We start from the raw sequence: 27,130 nt of genomic DNA on the forward strand, positions 1-27,130 counted from the left end.
GACCCATAGAACCATCCAGTGAGCTTCCACTACTGAAAAAAAAGAGCGTAGCCAAGAGGCACAAGAATTTTAAAATTCAGAAGACTAGAACAGGGCAGGAACTAGTGTTTACCCTTTGTCTACACTAGAGCATAGTCAATTTTAAGGCACTTAGCTCACTTTTAACAATGTGATGGTCTTCTCTGCAAATGCCATTAGGTCAATTTTAAGGGTCACTATGGTCAACTTCCTTGCCCCGTCCCTCCAAGATGGAGTAATGACAAGTTCGAATTTAAAAGGTCATATTAATGCTAGTGTGGAAAACATGACTTTAGGGCATTTGGAGGCCAATAAAATTGATTTAAAGTGTCTGTTCTGGCCGCTTTCACCTCTACTGCTTTCCAGGCATGTAGGAAGTAGATAACAGGAAGCAGGTAACAGGAAGCCTGGCTGTTTGAATTCATTTTCTTTCTGGCCAGCGTGGCTAGCAGACCTCAGGAGTGATCACATCTAGCCATGATTTCTCAGGGTCCCAAAAGAGACTCAGCATGGAGCCATCAGGAGATCCAGGATCTTATTTTTGTGTAGTGAATGAATCTCTGCTGAGTAAACACCAGCAACGCTCAGCAGTGCCGGCTGAAAATAAGGCTGCCTCCCCACACCACACAGCCGTCGGGCTGTGTGGACCATGCTTCCACTCAGTGGTAGGTCCTGCCCTGCACAGGGTTTCAATGCTTGAGGCTTCTTCCCTGTATAAGGATTTAGCAGGAGAGACAAAGAAACTTGTTTTCTTGGCTTCAAATTTTGCAGGGCTGCCCCTTCCAGTCAGCCATGCGGCTGGCAACCTAGCCCCCTCCCACCCATGTGGCTACCCCTGCCCCATGTGGATGCCTGGCAGCGCGGACCATGCTTGCAGCCAGTGCCATATTCTGTCCTGCTTGGGGTTTCAGTGCATGAGACGGCTTACCCTTGTGGGTCCCTTTAAGGGCTAGCAAGAAATATTACAGTTACCATGTTAAGCTGAAAAGAGGATGTTCCCTACAGCATTTAACAATGTACATTTTACGAGACTGCCTCTCCCAAACTGCCATGCAACCGTCAGGCTAGCCCCCATTCTCCCTTGCCACGTGGCTGCTGGGCTGTGTGGACCAGTGCTTGACTGTCCTGCAGGTGGTTTCAGTGCTTGAGAGGGCTTTTTCCTTGCACAGGATTTAACAGGAGAGACTGAGAAACTTGGTTTGTGCACCATACATTTTATGGGGCTACCCCCCCACCCCTCAAGGCACCATGCAGCTATTACATTTTTAAGTGATCCCTGATGGAACTGTGCTTCATTGGGTATTTTCTAAAGAGCACTGTCTTCAATCCCTTTTCAAAAAGTAACCCCAACTCAACAGGTTCTTTGGTTAAAGACCCATTCCTGTGTTCTTCCTGCAGGACCACACAAACTATGTGGCTCAGGGGATGATTGCCTGCAAAGGCATGGAGCTTGTGGGCTCTCTTCCTTCCTTCTCCCACCCAGGCTGTTAAGTTAGGGTTTCTGTACCTGAAGAGGCAAGGGAATCCCTCAATTCTTCAGTGGAGCCAAAAGACAGTCTCAAGGGTTCGTCTTTCCTCAGCTTTTCTAAGACTTCCTTAACTTTTCCTTCTCTTCTCAAGCCACTACTACTTCTAACAGGGTAATGGCTCCTTCCAGCATGCTAACCACTAGATATCAATGCATGCACTCTGGGATTCCATACTGAGTCTTTCCTTCTCATGTCATTCTATCTTCTTTCTTTGTGAATAATATGAAGTCTTTCCCTAAAGCATTCTTCACTTTTGTGTGGTGACAACTCACAAATTTCTCTATTTCAAGCCTGGTATCTATACAAGCCGCAAGTGGCAAATGACTCATTTTCTTGCACACCTTCCAGCTACATTATGAATTCCACCTTCCAGATATCCTATGTTCCACTTGGGTACCATGGGCTTCAGCTACTGAAACATTCCTGTGTGGTGTATTTTCACGAGGGGAAGAGACTTCTGTAAAATGGCTGTTTGTCTTCAATGGCAGGGAGGAATGAGGACAGTGCACTCTGGCAAGATGACATCACACACCCATAACCACTTGAGGCATTTTTTCCCCCATAACACGCTAGGAAAAAACCCACAATGCACTGCTGCAACAGTGGGGACGCACTAAGTCAACTTTTTAAGCAGGTGTGGACACTTCACCTTTATAGAATCTGGTGATAAAAAGTCAACTTCAGTAAATTCAGCTTTGTTTCATAGTGTAGACGTAGCCTTGGTCAGCCTGTGATGTGAAATGAGAGGGTAGGATCAAGTTATGCATCCATGGTGACGTTATCCAATACAATACCAGCCCCCTCCTGTACCCTGGTAATGCCTTGCCCAGATTGAACCAAGCAGCAGCAAATGGCAGGAAGGTGGGTCACATAGTACAGATGAGCTGGGCCAATGCAAGCTGCAGTAACGGTGCTGCAAGGAGAAAAGACTATCCTTAAGCACCACCTTCCAGATTTTGTCAGCAGCAACAAAGGATAGACTCAACCTGAGCCATCATTATTCACATTGCCATTAGAGGACACTTCCTACCTTCTCTACCAGATCTTTCTTTCCTAATCTGATATTGGGATGACTGACACTGGTTGAAAGACACTCTTGGCTCTCTGGTGTAACCAACAAGTGGCATCCACAGAGGTTGAAAATGAAGTGTGTATAACTTTGCTTATTTCTCATCTGAAGTGTTTGACCTATTTTTCCTCTTTGTGTGTAGCTGTTTTTGCTTGAAGAGATGAGAGAACGAAAGTATGATGGATATGCTCGGGCAATCCAGAAAGCATGGAGGAAATACATGGCCAGGAAGAAGTATGTACAAATGAGAGAAGAAGGTACGTCTACTTCTAATGCTGATGAAACTACATGAACTATCCAAGAGCCAGAAACAGAGCATGAGTCAAATGAGCAAATCAATACCTCCCATCCTTCAGTGCAAACTCTTGTATTGCTTTGTTTGAAGTGGAATGTATTTTGCTAACAATTTGAAGTAGTAGGGACTGAGGTTGCCTAGGATTTTGAAGCAGTAGAGAGGAAGAGAGCTTCCCACACTTAAACAGAAGCAGAGACCAGCGAGGAGTACAAATTCAGTCCTAGAGTTGTCATGCTTTATTGCCTACCTGGCTAATAGCAAGACACTTCCACAAGCTCTTAGCTTTAAGCCAGAGGAGGCATGAATATTTTGGAAAAAAAAATCTGATTGTTATTTACAAAATAAAGCTATTGTGATGGCAGAAGACTTTGAGTAATACCCAGGTATGTGATATTGGTACTCGATATATATGCTCTTTCATTTCCAGGGACAATCTTGCTAGGCAGTGTGGTTCCAGAACACTTTTCTGGTAGTCATTCTTAGAGATAGTTCCAAGCCACAGAGATCAGGCTTGCCTTAGAACTACCTCAAATTCTGAAGCTGATTCTCCATTCTGGGAAAATGTGCAAATAGGTAAGGCTTTCAAAACACACATCTGCCTGTTAGAAGGATTAGCAACTTAACCAGCACTTTTTCACCTTTCAGACAAATACTTGCTTAAATTTGATATTGCCTAATGTTAATCTCCTCTTGAAGCCTTTGAGGCTTTTCTATTCATTAATTTAGAAAGTTGTTTGGTTAGCAGTATTTATACTGTACACTTCTCATTGTTCAAGCCTCAGATCTGCTGCTGAACAAGAAAGAGAGAAGAAGAAACAGCATCAACAGGAACTTTATTGGGGACTACATAGGCATGGAGGAGCATCCAGAGCTACGTCAGTTTGTAGGAAAACGGGAGAAGATTGATTTTGCAGACACTATTACTAAATACGACAGGCGGTTTAAGGTATGATTACAGAAAAGCCTTATGTTCATCAGGTTATTCATGGTGTCTACATTTTGGAGCAAAGTTTTTTTTTTAAAAAGGAACTACACTATAAAGCAAACTTGGAGTACCTCAGTTCCTGATTGCAAATAGAGCACGGGATAGTTCCATACATCCTAGAATTCCAAACCTGAAGATTAAACTCTCACTTTTGGAACAGATGGATGTATATGATTTTTAGTAAAAGGATGCTATCACATTCTTTAGCCATCATCCATATTACCTCATTTTCAAGTTTCTGTCCCAAGGGCAGTGGTCTGTGGCTGATGCTTGGTAGAAAGTGATGGTGGAATTAAGAAATAGAGAGTAGTGAGCAAATCTATATTTTTATCTCAATGGCTACGTCTACACGTGCACACTACATCAAAATAGCTTAGTTCGATGTAGTGACATCGAAATAGTCTATTTCGATGAATAACGTCTACACGTCCTCCAGGGCTGGCAACGTCGACGTTCAACTTCGACGTTGGGCAGCACCACATCGAAATAGGCGCTGCAAGGGAATGTCTACATGCCAAAGTAGCACACATCGAAATAAGGGTGCCAGGAACAGCTGCAGACAGGGTCACAGGGCGGACTCAACAGCAAGCCACTCCCTTAAAGGGCCCCTCCCAGACACAGGTGCACTAAACAACACAAGATCCACAGAGCTGACAACTGGTTGCAGACCCTGTGCATGCAGCATGGATCCCCAGCTGCCGCAGCAGCAGCCAAAAGCCCTGGGCTAAGGGCTGCTGCACACGGTGACCATAGAGCCCCGCAGGGGCTGGAGAGAGAGCGTCTCTCAACCCCTCACCTGATGGCTGCCATGGCAGACCCCGCTATTTCGATGTTGCGGGACGCGGGTCATCTACACGTGCCCTACTTCGACGTTCAACTTCGAAGTAGGGCGCTATTCCCATCCCCTCATGGGGTTAGCGACTTCGATGTCTCACCATCTAGCGTCGATTTCAACTTCGAAATAGTGCCCAACACGTGTAGCCGTGATGGGCGCTATTTCGAAGTTGGCGCCGCTACTTCAAAGTAGCGTGCACGTGTAGACGCGGCCAATATGATTCAAGCTGAATAACATTTACCCACTCCTCTATATCCTCCTTCCTCGGCCTATCCCCCCGCAAACAAAAGAAAGCTGGTATGTTATGTATCTGTAGCTCATTCATGTGCTTCTTACTGAGCTAATTTCAGATACCTGTGTATTTTGATGCTGTACATTTATATTTTTTCAAATCATTTCACATTTCAGGGTGTGAAGCGAGACCTTGTTCTCACCCCAAAGTGCATATATCTGATTGGGCGTGAAAAAGTGAAGCAGGGTCCAGAGAAAGGCCAGGTGAAGGAGGTGTTAAAGCGGAGGATTGAGGTGGAAAGAATTCTTTCTGTTTCTCTAAGGTCAGTGTCTGCCCAGGTTCTTTCTGCTGGCAAAAAAAATCCATGTAAGAGTGGGACAGGGAAGGTTGTTTACTAGGGCTGGCACTATTCAGTGAACTAACCAATGCAGTTCTGGAAACCAAACGGCAACTATTTTTTCTTTCTTACCAAAATGCTACATATAGGAGTACACAAACTTACATTTGCACATACTGTAAACACATGTAGATGGTCTGACTACCTCATAAAGTGGTGCAAGCAGAAGATCTTACGTTGGCTCACATCGTCCCAGAAGATGTTCTCCAGCTTCATTACCAATCATAATTAACATTAAAAGTTGGTAATGATTTTTGATCCACATGTCTGAGAAGTGATTCCTAATGCTTTTTCAGTATGTCTTATGTGAGTCTTATTTGGTGGGAGTGGCACCAGAAAAGCTTAGTGAAGTGATGTTCTCTCTGGCCCTTCCACCAGCCTTTTGTGTTAGGTAGCCTGCTAAGTTCTTTTGCTGACTCAGGGCCAGACAGACAAATTCCCAGTTACAGGAAATCCCTTCTGTTGTCACAGAATGCTTAGGAACCCACTTCCAGGGGACTCAGGACAAACCAGCAAGAAACTGCACATTAAACAAATAGATTCCCGTCTAAAAACATACCTTTCTCACAAAAGAAGGCAGGAAACATTTTCATCTTTGTATTTCTTATGTTTTGCCAATGCTGGCATTTGACTGACAGTCAGTGCACAGTGATACAGAACCATCTGATTAGGGCACTAAGTGGAGTTAAGTAGTGAACTAATGCTTTAAAAATATGCCCATACTCAGTATTATGGGCTGATAATTAAAAGTACGTGTTTGAAGTCCATATTTAGAGATACCTCTCTCATACTATCCCTGCCTAAAACTCTGTTAGACAAATTATCAGAACAGCAGGTGCTTAGTAAATGCCAAATTTCTCATTTTTGGGTGGTTTTTGATCCTAATTTTTATAGTTGTGTAAGATGTGCCAGCCCCTTCAATGACATTTTTAAGTACATACAATAACACACTCCTGATCTTGTTTGATGGATTTTCAAAGCAGGACAGTGTTGTTTTGTTTACAACAAACATTGCAAACAGGAACAGCTACCTGTTCGCTGGATTTCATTCTGATGCTTGAAAACTGAGTGGGGATCCTGAAAATTACTACAGCCAGACACTCAAGACCAGGATCCTAGTACCTTTTGTATACAGCTGTACTGAGTAAGCTAAAAGGAAGCCTGCCTCCAGATTGCCAATTCCACAAGAGTGGTTACAACCTTGCAAGCAAATTAAGAACTCAGGTTGTTATACTGAGGTTATATCTAATCGGCTCTGGCCAGAACTTGTCAATGTGGTGTTTTATCATACAACAAACCTTTTGGCTTCCAAAAAGCTCAGAACACCCAAGACTGTCTTTAGATTTAAAAAAGTGGGTGTGGAGGGGTACTTTAATGTTTTCATTTTAATGTCAACTGAACACAGAATGAATATTACAAGTTACACAGGTACTGATGTCTTGACAGTGGCAAAAATTAAAAGGATTTAATTGCTGATCTTAATAGATTTTTATTGAATTAGTGGAACAGCATAGAGTCCTTCCTGTTACACACTGAAGTCCTTTGCAGGTTCAGATAATGTTACCCAAAGGCCAAATATTTTGTGGAAAAAGTATCTGCCTTATTTTTCAAGCATGTGCTTTCCAAACTGCATGGAATTTTATTTACATAAAAATTTCTTCATGCCTCTTTGTGTCTATTAAGCAAATAAACCCCCCATATGTTCAACACATATTTCATCCTGGAAGATTCTGCAAGTTGTTGAATATATTTGAAAATAATTGGATTTATGAGCTAGCCTGGAAAAGAATCTGAATACAGCTCAGAAGGAAAGTGTGCTAAATTAAATTCTCCTGAGTTCGCCTAGAACGTATTACAAGTATATTCAGCACTTTTTCCCCCTAGGAAAAGAGGTGGTGGAACTCAAGCCCCAAACTATCCTCTTGCCCCCAAGGCCCAATGCTCCACCAGCAGCTTAACCCTACCTCCCCCTCCCGTGCCAGGCGCAAACCACCTACCCAGCAGCTTAATCGCCTACCGTGCGGGGCCCAAGCTGCCCCATGGTGGCTTAACTGCCCCTTTTCGGGGCCCAAGCTACCCCCCGGTGCAGCTTAACCACCTGCCGTGCGGGCCCAACCTCCCCAGGCAGCTTTACTATCCCCCGTGCGCGGCCCTAACCACCCCCTGGCAGTTTAACTATCCTCCAGAGGGGCCCATGCTACCCCTCAGCTTAAACCCTGCACCCCCTCTCACTACCTGTGGTGCTTTGCTGCGTCCTCCACGTGGCTGCAGGCATTTCGGGGAGGGGAAGGGAGGGGGAGTCAGCCCAGGTGGCTGCGTCTGGCACTGCGACTGGTTTTTAAAGGGCCAGATGCAGCTTGGACGCAGCTATCCCTACGGCACAAAAAACAAAAACAAAAACAAAAAACAACCCTCGTTCTATTTCTGTAGAGAAGGTTTCAAAGGATTCAGTTTTTTTTTTCTAGGCTATTGTATTCTTTCCGTGTGATTTAACAGTAGCACTCAGACTGGAATAAAGCATATTTTAAATATGGGGGAAGTAGGGAGGGAGAGAATGTGATTAATTGTCAGAGACGTAGAAAGTTTCAGCTTTTCCTCTCCTTAATGTTCTGTTTGAAAGGGGTTACGTGGAACAGAGCTGCTGTGGTTTGGCTGTAGTGGAGGGGAATGACTGTTACACTTGTATTTAAGCTACCCTCAGGGGCATTCTAGAACGTTCTGGTTCTGCGTTTGTCTGTCTGTCTGTCTGTAGGGGAGAGACTTGCAGTCTACAACAATCTAAGAGAAAGTGAATATTTTAAAAGGTGCTGCTGCTGGTTGCCTCTCCCAGATTTAGAGTGCCAGTTGGCAGACAAGCATGTGGGAAAGGAGGGTGTACTAAAAGGGGAAGATTAATTAATAACCTGGGTAATCAGAAAGCAGGTAACTGTAAGAATGAGCAGACTGAATTCTGTGTCAGACAAAAGGGTGAAAGAGCCTTGTGTGCTTGGCCTAATTAATCCTCTTTTGTTTTGTTATGCTGCGTTGAAGCAGTAACTGTCTGGATTTCTTTTAGACATTAGTGACTTCTTTTGCTTGGCTTAGCATCATATGTAGCAAAATGAAGCCATTTCCTGCTGACAGCCATGTAATTTTGGCTTCCCTTACACCTGGCTACAGAGAAGCATGGTTTGCCACAGCTCTCAGTTGTAGTCATGTGGCTATTGATATTGAGTAGTACTGTTGTAGCTACTTCTTATAAATTGCAGTTTTAAAAAAAAGCCTTTCTAAATACAGTGTAACTCTGAATCTAAGAAGGTATAAAATATTGAATAGGAATGTATTTATTTTCAGAGAGAAGTGCAGACAGCCAGCTTCCTCATTTGCTTAGTAGGTTACCTCCAACATACTGAGCAAAGATTAAAACAGTAACCCAATATTTTCTAATGTTGTTAGCAGTCAGAAGAGAAGATGAAAGGGAGGCTAGTATGCAACAGAACCTTATGCTGGTAGGAGTGCCTCCTCAAATCTATGTGCAGCTTTTAACATCTGTAAGAAATGACAGCCCACGTTAAGCATGAGTAAGGCAGTAGACAGAGCCAAAGATAAGTCTGCATCTGAGTAGGAGAACAAATAAACTTTCAAGTTTTTGGTTCATGGTTTTATGCCTGTGACTTGGATAATGCAAAAGGGCAGTGAAGGAGTCTTTTGATAAGGATATGTCTCCTCTAGTGATTTTGCTCTCACGTGACTCTTAAGTGGAGTTTTTAATTGCAACTCGTTAGGGTGTTTGTGGAGAACATTGTTATAAATCACCCAGACAGTCATAGCTTGGCCACATATGTGGCCACGAGGTCTGTGTGTCCTTGCTTTGTAACTTTCTGTGACGGTTAGGAAAAAATATGAGCAGGTGAGAGAGGGACCACAGACTGTCCCTTGAAAAAATGTGCTCTTTAACCTCACCCAGCCTTCCTTTAAAATGCTTTGGTTCCCAGCTGCAGGACCAGGATATTAGTACATTGGTACTAAAACTGCTACCCACTAGAGAAGCCATGAGAGAACACTCTGATAAGAGGACCTAAGACTGGTAGAATATCAGAGATGATGTGGTTTCAGTGACTCTGTGGAAAGCACCCTCCAAAAAACAACCAACCAACCAAAGCCCTGTCAACCTCTTAGGGTACAACTTTTTGAAATGAATATTATAGCAATGTCTGAAAAGCCAATTTTTCATAAGGAAGGGGAGAAGGAGACGGGCCAATTTCTGAGCTGGTATATATTGGTGTAGTGCCATTGAAATTAGTATAGTATTTGTGCTGAGCACTTTACAGTCTCAAAGTGCTGTGGCAGTGGTGACTCTGGTTCAGATCCTCAGTGGTATGTAGGCACCTAACTCCCATTGAACTGTGAGGTAAGCTTTCATGCCCCCTATTACGGAAAGGAAACTGAGGCACAGAGAAGCAGACACAGTGACCAAATGGCACAGCTCAGGAAGTTTTGGTACAATGAAGCATGATTATTATCCTGGACTACATTGCCTCTGAGAGAAAAGAGAATTCTATATCAACAAGAACTATTAAAAACATTAAGGCTGAAGCAAAGGTAAACCTGGCTTGGTGACTTAGAATCACGAGAGAATTTTGTATAGAATCACCTGTGTCCCAAGTCCTTTAGCAGAGCTCTGTGTGGCTTTTGGGACTCTGCCTCTATGAATCTGTAGGATCCTCAGTTGGTGTAAAGTGGAATCACTCCACTTAAATGCTAGCTAAGGAGCTTACCTAGGGTCTGTAGTCTCAGCGGTATAGCCATGTTAGTCTGTAGCTTCACACAACAAGCAGTCCTGCGGCACCTTAGAGATTAACCAGTTTATTAGGTCATGAGCTTTTGCAGGCAAAACCCACTTCCTCAGATGAAAAAAGAGTCTAAGTTTGCTTCACTGTCTAAGTTCAGTGAGTCCAAGTTCAGGGTGATGCAGCACTGGGAGAGTGCTTTACTTTTGTTGGTTTGGGTTTCAGTCTCATTTTAAGAAGTACTTGTTTTTCACCTTCTCTAATTAACTTTACATAACATCTTACAAATCCAGTCTCAATGACTAGCTTTGCTGTTGTTAAGGATATGAGCTTTTAATTGTAGCACATGTTCCCATTTTATAATAACAATAATAAACTTAAAATGACTAATTTTGCATTCAGATATCACACATGAAGGTTGTTTGGGGGATTCCATTACCAGCAACTGAAACAAAGAACCCATTATCTAATAGCAAAATTCAGCCATTAATTGTTCATTAGATTTGTTTAAATCACCATGGTTGCTTTCAGATGCTATCAAAATACAGGGTTATTTTTGCACTTTGGATTCAGGTCTGAATGATGCATGGTCTGATTTCTTTACAGCACAATGCAGGATGACATTTTCATTCTACATGAGCAGGAATATGACAGCTTGCTTGAATCAGTCTTCAAAACAGAATTTTTAAGCCTTTTATCTAAGCGATACGAGGAGAAAACACAAAGAAAACTACCTCTGAGATTTAGCAATACGTGAGTAATGGCTTTCCCAATGGACTTTTTAAAAATCTTGAACAGCTGTTTCTTCTTGCTGCCTGGGTAAAGGTGCAAAGAGCAGATTAGAGTGAGTACTGGATTCTCATACTGATATTCCATCCCTGCTTACCAAATGATGGAGAGGTATACAATGTGAATCTCTGCATATCCATGTGCTTAGCAAGCCAGAAAACTTTCCTGAGTAGCCTGTGTAATATCTTTGGGTCCAATCGTAGCCACTTCCCACTTCTCATTCTCTGAGCGCAGTGAGACTGTAGTTCAGCAGAACTGCTGTTGCTCTGCTGAATGTAGGGTGACCTTCCATCCCGTATTGTACAGAACAGGTGCCAAAAAGGCATCCTGACTAATTTTTAAAAGGGGCTAATTGCCCAGCGTATGAGTCCCAGTGGCTGACCTTTTCCCTCAGCAGCAGGTGCAGGTGGAGCTGCTGGCCGGAGAGTGCGTGAAGAGCTTACATGCTCTCCAGCCACAGGAAGAGGGTGTCAGTAGGGTGACCTCTAAAGATAGGGTAGGTTGGTGCTCTGCTTCCTGGCTCCCTGCACCTTTGGGAAGATGGGAGAACACCAGCGGCTGCTGCCTCCATGCAGGCTTCCTGAGGCTTGGGAAGGACAGGGGAGCACTGGCTGCCGATGCCCCCTTCCTGGCTCCCTGAGGCTTGGCCGAGCTGGGAGGAGCTGCCTCTCCCCCACATATCTCCCTGTCCTATATTTGGGACAAGGGAGATATGGTTGCCCTAGCTGAATGGGTGTCTGGTTATACAGAGGCTGCACAAGAGATGTTCTTTACGATCAGTGTGCTGGACAAGAGTTCTCTGTGTGTCAGTTATCCTAACTGCAAGGAGGACCAGGACAACCCCATAAATTCACAATCCAAACCCTTCCTCTCTTCGAGGACGACAGGATGGTAGCAGCGGCAGAGTGACTGTGCTGGTGTGGCATTCCTTAAGAAGGGAGAATTATGTTCAGTCCCATTATGCTCTCTTTGGCCTTACCCTACAGCAGCTGAAGTACTACACTGATGCACGTGATACACAGGCTTACGCACATAATGGGGAGATAAGGCCAGAGTGATGAGTGGCTGTTTGAAAAAAGGGTCCTCATTTAGCGTAGAGATTTGGATTTTGTGGGGATTATGGCCCACACAGATCAGTGGGGATATTGTGGATAAGTATTAGAACTTCTAGATGCTTGTCCAAAGAAATCCCCAGATGTTAGAGAATTTGAATTTATATGATTTTGTTTGGATTAAGATGGGGTTGGTTTTTGCATTCATAGCATGCTGGGTACAACATTAATTACATTGCATTCTTACTAACACTCCTGTGTTCTAAGTATATTAATGACACTGAGCTTAGAGTTTGCATGTCTGTTTTGTTCCAGTCAAAGCAGCGTAAAAATTATTTAAGGAAAAATAGCATGTTAACTTGATAATGGCATGGAGGAGTAGGAAAAAAAAGTGTAGACTGGGAATCCAAAGCCAACAACCAGTGCATTTTTTGTGCTGATACTTGCTGGTTCCGAGTACTAGCACCTTGGCAGCCCCAGCTATGGGATCCCTGGCTTGGGGGGCAGCGGTCCCCAGCAGCTACACGGCAGGGAGATGGCTAGGTCATGGGGAGAGGAGCCAGATGAGTACCGGATCCTTTTTTTTTTTTTTTACAAAAAAAGCACTTCTGATAACAGATGTGGTTTTGGTTTTGCCATTGTAAAAAACACTCCATAACAATTGAGGTTTTGCACATCATGGCTGCCTGAACCCATCTCCAGCTACAGTGCGTTGTTTATATTTCAAATGGATATTACCGTCAGTGAATGAGACTATCTGAATTTTGACAGAGGCCTCTATCTTCAAAGGAGGACATAAGTACACTTGCAGAAACGTACATATTGCCATAGCACCCTCAGGGAAATGTATTTGCAATCATATTTCAGGTAATGGCATACACTAATGGGTATTTGAGTATGTGATATCCACTAGCATGCACCCTTTGCAGATGTGTTTGATAACATACACATCTATTGTTCAAACCTTTGAATATTCATCCTCAAAGCTCAAAACTCCACTGACTGCATCTTATACTTTGTGCAGGTCTCCTAAGAACGGTGAATAAAACCATGGTTTTTTTCCGTTTAAAATACTCGGGATGCGTTGTCTCAGCTACCACTTTCTGTGTGACTCTGTTTATTTACTCCTGTTTTAAAACTACTTGTTGATTAGTGATGTTTCCATGGCCTTGTATGTGAATGCTTTTCTTTTTGTTTGTGTGTGCTTGTGTTAGACTTGAAGTGAAGCTGAAGAAGGAGAACTGGGGACCATGGAGTGCAGGTGGTTCTCGCCAGGTGCAATTTCTGCAAGGCCAAGGAGACTTAGCCATCTTCAAGCCAAGCAACAAAGTGCTGCAGGTCAGCATTGGACCAGGACTACCAAAGAATTCCCGTAAGTAAGGATTTCCCTTTGACTGTCCTTCCAAATGGAACATGGGCTTGATTTTGTCTGCTCATTGAACTTTAATGTCTTGGTCTCTTCCTCATCCACCACATACCCTATGTTCTTTGCTCTTTCTCTGTGGCATTCACAGGCAGAATGGATTGCAGTCTGCAACACTGCAACAGACTTGCCAGTCCTTTTAGAGCCCTTGTGGGATTCACTGTTAATTCAGCAGTGCACACTGACTGTTAGTAGAAGCCTCTGAAATTCATGGCCCTGGGATGTAAGAACTCTACTCTTGTGGTATGGAACAGAGCACAAGTGGTAGATCAGACATTCATTCTGTCCACAAAGGGCACTATCTTCCAGAAACCTACAGAAAATCTTTTTCTTATTTGGGGAGCCGCATGTGAGGAGTGGGGCAGGCTGGGCTAGGAGGAAAAGGTGCTAATACAGGTTGAGCCCCTCTAATCTGGCACCCGTGGGACCTGACCGGTGCCAGATGAGAGAATTTGCTGGACCACAGGAGGTCAATATTGTCTAGCAGCATTACCAACACTTCCGCTGCTTACTGAGCTCTTTGAAGATATTTAGGGGTAAATTACAGCTAAATAACAGCACAGAACACTGAGCTGAGACTGGTGGCTGGAAACAAACTTTATGGAACCACAGGAAACTTGGCCATGCCCATGATAAATGGTTATCCGGCTAACTGAAATCATGCAGGATTATGGATGTTGTTGGACGAGAGATTTCCAATTAGAGACGTTCAACCTCTAGCAAATTATAGAGTGATACAACAGCAAGTTTAATACTCCCTGAGGATGCATTAGTTTTGCCATGAGGGACCATCATTCTGTGAAGCCTTCCCGCTTTGTGTAAAAGGGTTCTGAAGTCAGATCCACATTTGCATTGCTCCCTGACCCTTTGGAGTCCTACCATAGGCTTAGGAAGAGCCACAGATGTAACAGATCTTGTAATAACCTGTTGTCAGATGTTAAAGCCTCTCAAACAGGAGCTAAAGTCATGTGCAAATCATGAGTTATGTTCAAATCATGTTTAGCAGATTTTGCTCCTTTGTTTTTACAGCTCTGGTGTACAGCCCCCTACCTCTCACGCCCCAATGCACATGCATATGCGTGCACACGCGCACACACACACACTGAATTTTCTCTATAGCCATTTAGTTAAAAAACAGAAGGTGTGTTCTCAGCCTCAGTGTGGTCAGTTTGTGCCACTCCAGTGGTGCAGAGGAGCCACAAAGCCTGCTGGCGAAGGATTCTGATGTGGGTAGAATCTTTTATTGGCACAAAACTGCAGTAACACTTGGCATACTGGACTTACACTCTTTCGTCCAGTAATTGTTTTATATTGTGTTTGGAGCACCATTATGCCAACTCTCCCTAACTTCTGGAACAATCCTTGGGGCTAATGGCATTTGTGTGCCATTTAGACCAGCTTTAAGGTTGCAGTTGGGAGCTGACCTGGACCAGGACTGGGTGGGTTTGTTAAAATGGCATTAAGGTACCTTTGATCCCTCAGCCCTTCATGTGCTATGCTAAGCACAACTTGGTCAAGACCTGAGTTTCAAATGGTTTGCTCTGATTAAGAATGAGGAGCTGATGTTCAGCATGGGGACTTTCTTATGGAATGATACACAGAGGGTGGCAATCTGACAGAGCTTAGTGTGTTTATTTTAGGCCCCACAAGACGGAACGTGACCCAAAGCAGAGGTTATTCCCATAGGACTCAAGGTCATAATTATCCTATGAGGGCTGCTCCACCTCCCCCAGGTAAGTTACTTGCTCTTTTGCTAGGGCAGCACTTCAGACTCAGTCTCTGTCTTTGAGGTGATAGCTAGGCTTCCTTCTACACTGCAAAGCATTCTGGAGTTTGAGGGTTTTTTTCTTCAGTTCTGAAAGTATTTTTGAAATTGCCATAACTGAAATGTATATGTTTAATTGAGCTCCTCAGTGAGCTAGCCATTATATCAACCCATGCTTTAAAACCAGTGGCTCTTTCTCTGAGACTGGCATTCAGTGGGAGGTGTCTTGTCAATTGTCATGGATGCTAGTAGTACAAAAACTGAATGCACAGTTGCTTCTGTACATCTTCCACTTTAGGACACAAAGTGCACTCTGCACAGGACTAGACAATACTCAGCTGTGTGACTGTGCTCTCACTACCACAAATAATGGAACTTGACTTGTGTCTCATTCCCCTCTTGTTATGCAACAGCTTTCAAAAAGGCTGGTGTATGTGAGCTGTGATAATACATAGATGCAGAAGAGGCAGTCTGTCCAGGAGATGTTCTCCCCTTGGGGTTGAATAGACTAGTTGCCTGGATGTGAGCAGTGCTCATAAGTTGTGAGCAGAGTTAAACTCTAGATTGATATCAATAGCCTTCTGTCTGTTATTTTTGCTTTTGCCCTTATCAAGTAAGACTTTAGAGTGTGGGTCTGCAGGAAAGAGCACTATGTCATTTACCAAAACAGCCCAAGACATTTCTTTCCAAAATGTTCTTTTTCTAATAAGGAACAGCTACTGATTTTAGAAAAGGAGTACACTGCTAGGAGAGAACTTCATGTCTAAAGCTGACACACTTTGCCAGATGAAATAATAAACGTCTAAATTATACCGTACTGACACAGGCAGGACAAATTCCAGTGTGAGTTTCAGACAAAAGGATTGCATGGAATTGTTTTCCAAGATGCCACGCCTGTTTGCAGCAATTAAGCAATTGGATGCTTGCACTGCAGTAGTTAAGATTGGATCAACATTTCTTTTGCAAAACACAGTTTCTGAATGTTCGTTATTAGGTAGTAAATGTTTGTTCAGAGTTGACTGAAACATGAAAAGTCACCCCAGCAGCAGCTTGTTTATTTTTAACAATATTTGCAAACACTCTTGTTAGAGTTAAAGAATCAGCAATGCAAAGGGCAGACTCATTGAGCTTTAATGTTGTAAGGGCGCTTGTGGTCTAGTGCATCCACAATTCAGTAGCAAATCTGGTTGTAACTGGGAAGCTGACCCTGGGGATAACCCCTGGTAGCCTTATCATTGTGACTTTGCCTCAGTTTCCGTGAATGAGCTTCTTAATAAGTCTACGGAAGTTTGTAACTTGAACATCACCAAATTTAAATCCTAAAGGTATGACCTGCTTTAGACATGAAGGCTACGTCTACATGGGAAGCATCTGTCAACAGAATTGACTGTCGGAAGGGATTTCCACGCAAAACTTCTGTCGACAGATTGTGTCTACACATAAAAGCAGATCAAAAGAGCAATCCGTTCTCTTGACAGAGAGCAGACGGACTGCCTGGGTCACTCTTGACAGAACAATTGCCCAGAAGCTCTGCAAACAGTGCTGCCTGGTGAACCAGAAACTCTGTCTGTCGACAGCAGGGCCCCGGAGCATCTACATGGCTGTTTTGTCAACAGGAAACTGTCTAGAGAGGTGTTACACCTGAACGTGGAGAGGTATAACATTGCTGGCAGATGTGCCAGGTTTTGTCAACAAACTGTACACAAAGCGCATTTTGCGTGTAGATACTCTGCAGTTTTTTTTCTGACAAAAGCCCAGCTTTGCTGAGAAGAGCCTCTTGTGTAGATGTAGTCAAAGCGTATTATTATCATTGTGCTGGCATTTTTTCTGAAATACTGAGTGGCTGCTCCTGATTTAAAGAGAGAATTTTGGAAAAAAAAACTTGTAAAGTGTTAAGTCAACAAACTATTGTTCTGTCCTATGAGTTCATAACAAATATGATTAATTTAGAGTAAGAGTGCAGATGAAAATAAGAGATCCTACTGACATCCTTGTAGGGTTTAACTCTGCATACCACAAACTAGCACAGCAAACATGCAGGGATTAGATTATTCAGTCCCAAAGGCAGAACATCACATGACGAGAGGCCCCCACCGGCATCTGTTGCTGGAGGGAAGATGGACTGAGTCAACCTTAATCCATCACCTCCAGTTACATCCAAGTCCCTTACCAGCATCAAGGTCTTCCTGACCCAGAAACCCTTCTGGAGTCAAGGCTGCTCCAGTAAATAGCTGGGAAACAGACACTACCCTTAGATCAAGGCCCTCCCAAGAAGGCTGACATCAAAAGTCTCTTATTCAGAACAGTTTATCGTTTCCTGATGTAAACTCTCCCACCCAAGGTTTTCATTATCTCTGGGTTACCCCTGGATTGCTAGCATGGCCCCTTCCTCGAGTTCCCCAGAAGCCTGCTTTGAAGGAGACTGCTCTTCATGTACCCTAGGAACCTCTGTTCTCCTAATCTCTCCCATGCATTTCATTTTATCAGGCCCAGGTGCTTTCCTGTGTAATTAACTATTTCCTAGTTACCCAGGGATTTCATTAGTATCAGGTGAAACTGAGTTGCCTCTTTCCCCCTCAGGCAGAGGCAGGCTGAGCCCCTGACCAGAGTTGCCATTAATTTATGCCATCCAGGGGCAGAATAAGTTTTGTTATGTGCACCCAGGCAAGTGTGAATGTGAACCACCAACAGAAACACGTGATCCTGCCAGTGGGTGGCTGTGGGAGTTCTACTAATCAACTGGGTGGCACCTGAATCTCTTCTGAGTGGCTGCACAAGCTCTCAGCTTAAGGGAACGAAGTGGACCCTTACAGAATGTCAGCTGCCCTCTGACATCCTTCCAGAATTGTACTAGGTCACTTCAAGGTCATTGTCCAGAGAGCTTTATAGGGTTTTCCCTTTCTGACTCCCTTTAACATTAGGAAGTTTGAGGGTCTGACCCAAAGTCCAATGAAGTCAGTGGAAGTCCATTGCCTTCACTAGGTTTTGGATCAAGCCCCAGATAGCTAAAACCATATGCAATGGTTTAAAAACACAAGGGCTGAGGTTAAAGAGCAGCCAATATCAAACACCTATGTTGATCTCATGAATTTTCAATGACCCCAGCCAGGTACAGAGCCATACTGGGGTTCTCAGTTGAATTTTGTTTTGAGTTTTCAAATTCCTTGAAAGTTGAGTCTAGATGCCAACTGACAGTGGAACAGACAGAGGACAAAGCTGAGCGCTTTAGAAAGTAGGGCACCTTTTTCAAAGCCTTTCAGTGTCCCACATATGTACTGCACTGGCTCATTTTCAAATACTTCTAGGTCACCATCAAAATGGAGTGATCAAAAGCCTGCAGTCTGTGCCACACCCCCACACTCCAACAAACCAACGAGCCAGTCAGAAGAACCTGAATACAGCTATGGCGCGCCCACCTTTACCACAGCAATTGTCAGCAGGATCGGACAAGATTTCATACCAAGCACAAAGTCTGGATTTCCTCAAGGTTCCCGACCAAGGGGCTGCTGGGTAAGCTTTTGTGTGCAGACTCTTCCAAAGGGAGAAGAGGCTGATCTTGGTTCCTGGATCCAAATAATGCACAACTGCTGAAATTATATTGTGTGCACACATGGCCAGACCAGTACTGAGCTGCTCTCAGAGGAGTCCTGTTGACTTCCACGGGGTTTTTTTATGCAGAATGATGGCAGGCTTATGCCCATAATTCTGTCACTATGCAGTCAGTGTGAACCAGTTCCAGTATTTCCAATGCTAAGATCAGTTACTTGCACAGTACCTACTACTTAAAGCTCTCACCACATTTTACAGACTTTAAGCCTGACATCCCCCCATGCGAGGTATTTTCACACCTGTTGTATGTATGGGCAAACAGTGAATATAACTCTTTTGGCCTCTGACTGCCAACAACTGAGAGAACCCTAGAATTCTTCCTCCCAGACCCCTGTTCCAATCATGGGATAGTACTTCCCTCTCTGATACTCTGATCATATTATAGGCACAGTTACCCCTTTTGAGATTTTTTTTTATTGGGGGTTGGGTGGAGAAGGCTGGATACTTCAATGGTGGGAAGTTGATTTTATTAGAGAAATCAGGGGCCATATAAATTCCACCCCAATTTGTCTCCTGTGCACTCGGGAGGTACAACATAAAGAGCCTGAATATTGGTTCTAGCTGGACAGCTGAGAATTCCTCCAGTATGGATGCTCTCACCTGGTATATACAGCCATTCCTGGTCCTATCACACGGGCATGAAGGCATACCATGAAGGATGGGGGTTGTGACTTGAGGACCACTGCTGTCAAGCAGTTCTCAGCCGGCACACACTGTCCCTTTGCAATTTTGGCAGCTGATATAAATTAGAATAGCCTGAGTTCTAACACCAGAACTAGAGCTGCACAAGACCGAGAACTGGGAAGATTATATCCAACTTCATGACCTCCTGCCCCCATCTCCTACATGAAGCAATTCTCAGTGCTAGATTGAAACTGATTGTATCAGACAATCATCTAGGGAGGGACCCAGCTAGGTGTATTAGATCATGATCATACCAAGTCAAATGTGCTGTTAGGGTTGTTAACAGTTGTTTTGGGAAAGTAACATGTTACTGACTCAGAAATGTAACCTGGTAGTATATACCATATTCCTGATTATGTCTTCAGAGCATTACAAGATTACTGGTGACCAATTGTGTGGATGAGATGGCACTAAAATACCTTTCATTATAATCGAAATGACTTGGTTACCAAAGAGAGGGAACAAGAAGCAATATCCATGTTACATTTTTGGTGCCAACAGTAAAACAAATATCTCAGAATTAATTGTTTAAAAAAATATTTCTGCCATCTGTTACTATGACAACACTGCAAGTGCTCAGGAAAAATTTGTCTTGCTTGACAGTGGTGCTGGGGTTTATATCAGCTGAAATCAGTAATTGAGATTTATTTTCTTATTAATCATGAATATGCTGTTCTAAAGCACATCAAATGATTATACCACAAGCAACTTGTTGCCCCAGACTCATTGCCAGATGCTTTGTGGTGTCTGTGCATTTCCCAGTGGACCAGTGTTTCCATCACCAAAACCACCATTATCATCATCACCACAGTTGGCCTGGGCTGAATCAGCAACGAACACTGCATTGGCCCCTGATATCTGCCTTTCCCCCTCATGGGTCTAGCAGGGTTTGCCCCATTGCTGTCCATATTGTTACTGTTATGTGGATAAATGGAAATCTTTATTCTTCAGGATAACTATTTAGCACCTTTTCCAAGCACTCAAATTACAATTTAATAGATATATAAACACAGTGTACTTTAAATCTTCATTACAGTGACTAAAATTTTTTTCCTCTGAGATCTTTCTTCTCTGCTTTTTTGCATATTAGTGGAGATTGTGTTTGTTGGAATTTTAATGCCAGCTGATTGTTAGATTCAAAGGCTCTTGCCTGTTTTGTTATGTTAGAAGAAATGTGATCCTGAATAATCACTTTGCATACCTCCATGGGCAAAATTCCCTATTTCTTACAGTGAGATAGCTGTGGTGTGACTGAGAGTCAAATGTCCCAGAGGAGATTCAGACACCAAAGCAGTTATTGTTTGTGCAAATAAAAAACCAAATCTGCTGTCAGTAAGTGTTAATATTGTGCTTAGAGAAAAATGGTACAAGTTTCCCCTTGTCAGTTGCAGTGTATCAAAATAAGTATGTATTGAGTGTTCATCAATAGCTCACTGGTGTTTGGGGGGGTGTCTGGAACCTACAATGCTCCCTGGTGTGCTCTGGTTGAATGCTTGCTCAGGTTTCCTTTGGAGACTATCATAAAAGACCACAGCATGTTTAGGATTAGAGGAGCTAGAATCCTCTAGCCCGCCATTTTGCAGAAATTCCAACATGATCACGTCCTACCTGGCAAACAAGAGAGGTTGGGTACCTTGGATCAAATGCACAGGGCTCAGCACAGCAGCTGTTTTGAAATGGAACTGTCGGTTGCTTCAATGACTGTCAATTTGGCTAGGAAACAGAGTCAAGTCTGTTAGTATATGTTAATATAATTGGAGCTCAGTTTGTGTCATTCAAAGCAGCTTTTCAAAGATTATGGCTGTGTCTAAACTTGCATTCCTCTTTTGAAAGAGGTATGCAAATGAGGGAAATTGAAAATGCAAACAAAGCACATTTGCATACCTGACACCTCATTTGCATATTCTTCTTTCAAAATAGCTGCTTTCGAATGACACAAACTGAGCTCCAATTATATATCTGTCGACAGATGCTTCAAGTGTAGACATAGCCACATGCTGTGCCTACACTTGCATTCTTCTTTTGAAAGAGGTGTGCAAATGAGGGAAATTGAAAATGCAAATAAGGTGTAGGTTTGCATATCTGGCACCTCATTTGCATACTCTTATTTCAAAATAGCTTCTTCTAAAAGAAGAAAACCAGTGTAGACACTGCTCTTTCGAAAGCAACCCCCGTCTTCAAAAGAATCCTTCCCTTTTTTATGTGAAGAAGGATTCTTTCAAAGATGGGGTTTATTTTTGAAGGAGCAGTGTCTACACTGGTTTTCTTCTTTTAGAAGAAGCTATTTTGAAATAAGAGTATGCAAATGAGGTGCCAGATATGCAAACCTACACCTTATTTGCATTTTCAATTTCCCTCATTTGCACACCTCTTTCAAAAGAAGAATGCAAGTGTAGGCACAGCATGTGGCTATGTCTACACTTGAAGCATCTGTCGACAGAAGTTACTGTTGATAGGAGAATCTCGAGAGAACCTCTGTCAACAGATTGCATCTACACACAACTCGCTCTGTCGACAGAGAACTGCCAGTCTGCACTGCCCTGTGGTGCCAGAAAGTGGAATGGCAGCTCTGCAAAGACAGCTGCCTGACAACTGGAAGCCCTCTCTGTCGGCAGAAGTGGCTACGCTGCACTTCTGTCGAGAATCTGTCGACAGAATGCTTTAAGTGTGCGTCTACACTTGCTTGCCTCTTTCAAAAGAGGTATGCAAATAAGGTAAACTGAAAATGCAAATGAGGTATAAATTTGCATATTTGGAACCTCATTTGCATATTCTAATTTCAAAAGCGCTTCTTTCAAAAGAAGAAAGCCCGTGCAGATGCTGCTCTTTTGAAAGTAAACCACATCTTCGAAAGAATCCTTCTTCCCATTAAATAAAGGGAAGAAGGATTCTTTCAAAGATGGGTTTACTTTTGAAAGAGCAGTGTCTACAATTTTTTTCTTCTTTCGAAAGAAGCTCTTTTGAAATTAGAATATGCAGATGGAGCACCCACTATGCAAATTTATATCATTTGCATTTTCAATTTACCTCATTTTCATACCTCTCGAAAGAGGAATGCAAGCATAGATGCACACTAAGGCTGTTTCTACACAGGCCACTTTCTTTGGAAGTGGCATGCTAATACATGGAGTGAAAGATGCTAATGAGGCATGGATGCAAATTCCCCATGCCTCATTAGCATCTTTCACTCCAAGTATTAGCATGCCACTTCCGAAGGAAGTGCATGTGTAGAAACCACCTAAGTGTGTAGATGCCCCTTTTGTCGATAAAACTCTCTAGTGTAGACCAGCCTTTACGTAGCTGTAAGTCATTAACTGACTCTACAGTACCTTGGAATGATGGGTGCTGTTAAAGATTGTATTAGCATAAGAAGAGTAGAGGGAGTGAATTACACTTACACAGGGACCACTAGTCTTCAGAATTCATTCCCTTTCACACCACTGACAGTGGATCCCATCTTCCCAGACTCTCCTCCCCAAAACAGTCCCCCTCTCCCAATCTGTTGCAATAGATTCTTGTCTTCCTCTAAAGTGAGGTGAGTCATTTAGCTAGCCCAAAACAGCCAGTGGCCAGCTGGATGCAATTAGCCACGTGCTGCGCAGTTGTTCTTACTGACTCATTGTGAGGTCTGAGCTCTCACTGACCTCACCAGCAGGGTCCCAACCATTCTCTGAAAGTGGAACAAGAGGTTAAAGTAAAAACAAAGAGGCTGCCATACAGGGTGTTCTGCTTAGGAAGGATATGAGTTTCTCACACGAAGAGAACTGACCGGGCCTGCTTTAGTTGCAATGTTTCCACTTGACTCCATCCCAGCAGTTCTGAAATAATCACACTGCTACATGTAAGGTCACTTTTTAGCCTTCCCATTGCCAATTTCTATTTATAGACATCAGAAACACAGTCATAACAAATTTGCCGTGGCCTGTAATTTTGTGTCCAACGAGGAAACTTTATGCTAAATATATAGCTCGCACTAGGGATGATTTGAGTTAAAACTTTTGCCCAGTCCTTAACCTGGCCCTCCTGTTGTCCAGGATCTCATCAGGGGATGGGTGGGCAATTCATTTTCTCTCACCACTGCAAAGTGGCCTTTAGAGGGCAGGCAGGGTGGGAGGTCCCAAAGCTCAGAATGCTGCCCAAGACCAGAAGCCTACACAGCAGCCCTGCAGCCGGAACCCCATAAGCCTGAGTTAGCATACACGGGTATGTAGTTGCTGTATAGATGTACCCTTAGAGCAGTGTTCCCTGTAAGTTGTGCATTTGTGTGACACACTCAGGAGAGATTCAGATGCCACCCAGATGAATAGCAGAGTGCCCACTGCTAGGGTGTTTTTGTTTGTTTCTGCTGGTGGTGCAGCTCTGCATTGCTCTCAATGCACATAAACATTTCTTGTGCACACGGATGGAAAAGAGGGAACATTGCTGAGAATCATTCAAACCACCCTCCTTTGACCCAAGTAGTAGTGGAGCAGCTCAGTCACCCAACTGATAATGTTCAGCCTCATAGATAAGCAGCCATGCCCCAGGATTGGGATATTTTTTAGAGGGTGTCCAGGTGACCAGCATTTGTCCTTCCATTTTGGATGGTCTAGATGAGGGCTTGCGCCCTTCTTTATCTGGTCAACGCAGTTCTGTTTGTCATATAGCACAGCACTTTGTATACCTCTTTTTTGTCCAGACAGTTTAAAAAATAATTAATCCTTCCCACATGAGAGTGGTAATTTTCTGGCATGGTGATCAAAAACTGTAAATGTACACAGCGCCTATGGCCTTTCTATGCCAAGTGAATTTAAGTTGAATTCCAACTACACTGGAGATTGTTGTTCTGCAATGCCAAGCTGGGGATTTCTGGACCTATATGCAAACATTATATGGATTCATATGTCCTTGTAGAGTATGTTAAATCATCTGTTCTAGCTTCTTGCTCCACTACTGTCAAAACCACATCTTCCCTTCTGTGCACATTTTCTGTATAAGGGGGCCTTCCCATCAGAAATCCCTTTAAGCTATAGAGCTTTCTTTTTGTATGGTGTTTTATGACCCACACCTAAGAAAGAAGTGAAAGACATTACTTCTTAATTTGATGCCTTATCAGTTCTTCAAGTTAACTACAAAATTTATGGAAAGAGCATTAGCATTTAAGTGTAGACACAGACCTTATGTTTTCCTTATTAATTTTCGTAAGGGATCCTCTTTTCTTCATATCCATTTATTCGTGATAATGCTGGTCCCCTATAGTATTCACCCTGGACAGGCTATGTCAGATGGGATGATTTAACGGTGTTAAATATAATTTAATGAGTTAAATAATAAATTGAAAATTTGGCTAATACGTAAGGTGTATGAAATGTTTGTGCAACATAGTATAGTGTTAATCTTTTTGTGATATATTAGTCTACTGCATAGCACAACAGAACCTTGGTCAATTGTGACTGCAGTTTCTAATCGCTACCATTATATGCATATTAAAGGGGTCCGTGTGCCATAAAAATCTACAGTGAGTGCCTTGTATTAATATCCCCAAAGTAACTGTGTAAATAACATTTTCATTTCAGTGAAGCTGACTTGTAAACAGATACTCACCAGGCTAGCCCTCAGAATATAACCTGTTCCTGGTGCTTTACATGCATTAAAAAGTAGCATTGTAGGTTTAGTCTTGAGGTAGCTGTCTGAAGAATTCAATCTCACCGCACCAGGGAGTGAAGTCCTAACACCAGGGGCATGAATGAAAAAGACCATTTGGATAATTTGTATTGCGCAAGATTATGAGGATGTTTTGATTTCACATCAAAGCTTTAGTTTTATTATTTGACCTTTCTGACACAGAAGTACCTTCTTGCCTTCCCTTTTAGGGTGGGGATAGCCTGGGTTTTTTTAAAAAAAACCCTCTAACTTATCAAATGTTTTTCTGGTTTGCTCTGAAAAGCGTGTGGACTCTCAGGTAGAAAAACCACAGAGACAGCAGTAATTGTATCCAGAACATGTTGCGAGCAGCCTTATATCTCTTATTACTGGTCTCTTGTGAAAGGCAGGCTGACATGGAATGTCAAAAGCTGGAGGCAGGGAGAATGCCTGGAAGAAGCACTGTTGGTGAGGTAAAGTGTGCTGTGTCCTTGAAGGGGTTAAGAATTCCAGTATTATTCCAGAGGCTTCATCAGAGTGAGCTCTGGAGGTTTGTGTAATCAGTTTTCCAGAAGTAGGAAGCCAGTAGAGGTCTTGGACAGAGCATGGCATGACTGAATTATTTGATGAAGGGGGGAGAGGCACGAGGGGGGTTTAATGTTTTTGGCAAGCTGTGATAGGGCAAAATGGGAGCCTAAACAGCACTGCAGTCACCATGTGGTAGTTATAAAGGGAGGTGAGAGGCACATCCACAGATGCAGAGGTCTGGCAATGTTGTTTTAAGGTATGGAAATTAAAGTCCACATGATTTCTAGACCTTTTGGGTGGACCCAGCAGAACAATATTGTTCCAGCACAAACATGTGCTAGTAAGATTGCTGTATAAAACTAGTTTGTAGTATATTATTTTGACAAGATTTAGAAGTGTTTGGAGCCCACAATTTTGGGAAACAATTTTAAGTGTCAACCAAGGAAATTGTAGAATGTGAAAACAGCTTCAGTTGAGTAAACAGTAATTTTATACCTTTTTAACGTTGAGAAAGGTTTGGACAGCTTTAAAACTGGAGGAAATATGCAGTGCTCTCTAGAAAGCAGAGGCCACGGGGGGGGAGGGGGGCCTCAAAGTGCATTGATGTAACATGAGAAGACTTAATTAGCTATAACCTTTATAAAAAAAATACTATAGTCCAAGCAAGCACTCAGACCGCGTTTACAACATCTACCCTCTGTACAACCTAACTACCTTCTATCCCCACTAAGACTTACTGACCATTCCAGATCATATTTTTTAATCTAATCTCATAGCTAAGAGATTAGAATGCTGCTTTTGCAGCTTTCCCCTATGAACATTCTGTAATACTGTTCACAAAGGCTCTAATGGAATACTGGAGGTGAGCAGTAATTCCCCCAGTACAGACAGCAAACGACTGCTGTGTACAGCTCTTGTGTTGTGCCATCTAGGCTGCACTTCAGGAGCTTCACCGCACATTTAGGCCCTAATCAAACAAGGGAGTTGACTTTTTCCCACTGTATGACAATTTAATCTCTGCTCAAGATCAGTCGGTGCAATCTCGTTGTGGTTGTCATCTACATTGGAAATCACTAGAAAAGTCCAGGCAGACTGTGTGTGCCCCCTGCTGGAGAAGAATGTCTTACATGATAACAAGCAGCCCCATCACTTGGCTTCCAGGCCAGCCTTTCACACACTATAGCATCCCTAGCTCTGTGTTGCCAGTTAATATTTGTACAGATTGTTATTTGATGTAAAAAATCTTTCAATGAAAACTGGAGTATTGGGTCAATCAAACACTTTGCTTATTTCATTGGCTAGGTTTATTGATATATTTTTAAAATGAAAAGACCTATTTGCTTCTCTTACCACATCAAAAACAAAGTGAAGGAAAATCTTCCAGTCCCTACAACTCAGCTCTCAGGACTACTCATGAAATTAAATGTGCTGTCCCAAGTGTCTAATCAGAATTATCTCCAAAGTGTATCCTGTATTACCTCCATTTGGAAACCTGAATTGGCTTGCTCACCTTCTCTCACAGGAAAATC

The 27,130-nt window shown here is 43.0% G+C and overlaps 1 protein-coding gene across 2 annotated transcripts in view; it reads left to right on the forward strand.

Moving 5' to 3' along the window:
* Positions 1-27,130, forward strand: part of MYO1E (myosin IE) — a 161,916-nt gene that overhangs the window by 129,342 nt on the left and 5,444 nt on the right. For both annotated transcript variants that reach the window (XM_075006785.1, XM_075006787.1), the window contains 7 exons: positions 2,759-2,873; positions 3,688-3,857; positions 5,140-5,285; positions 10,736-10,882; positions 13,185-13,342; positions 15,034-15,126; positions 18,464-18,668. In XM_075006785.1, the coding sequence (XP_074862886.1) occupies positions 2,759-2,873; positions 3,688-3,857; positions 5,140-5,285; positions 10,736-10,882; positions 13,185-13,342; positions 15,034-15,126; positions 18,464-18,668 (1,034 nt within the window). The remainder of the gene's footprint in view (positions 1-2,758; positions 2,874-3,687; positions 3,858-5,139; positions 5,286-10,735; positions 10,883-13,184; positions 13,343-15,033; positions 15,127-18,463; positions 18,669-27,130) is intronic.

The sequence above is a fragment of the Carettochelys insculpta genome, chromosome 12 (assembly GCF_033958435.1).
Source record: "Carettochelys insculpta isolate YL-2023 chromosome 12, ASM3395843v1, whole genome shotgun sequence".
NCBI lineage: Eukaryota > Metazoa > Chordata > Testudines > Carettochelyidae > Carettochelys > Carettochelys insculpta.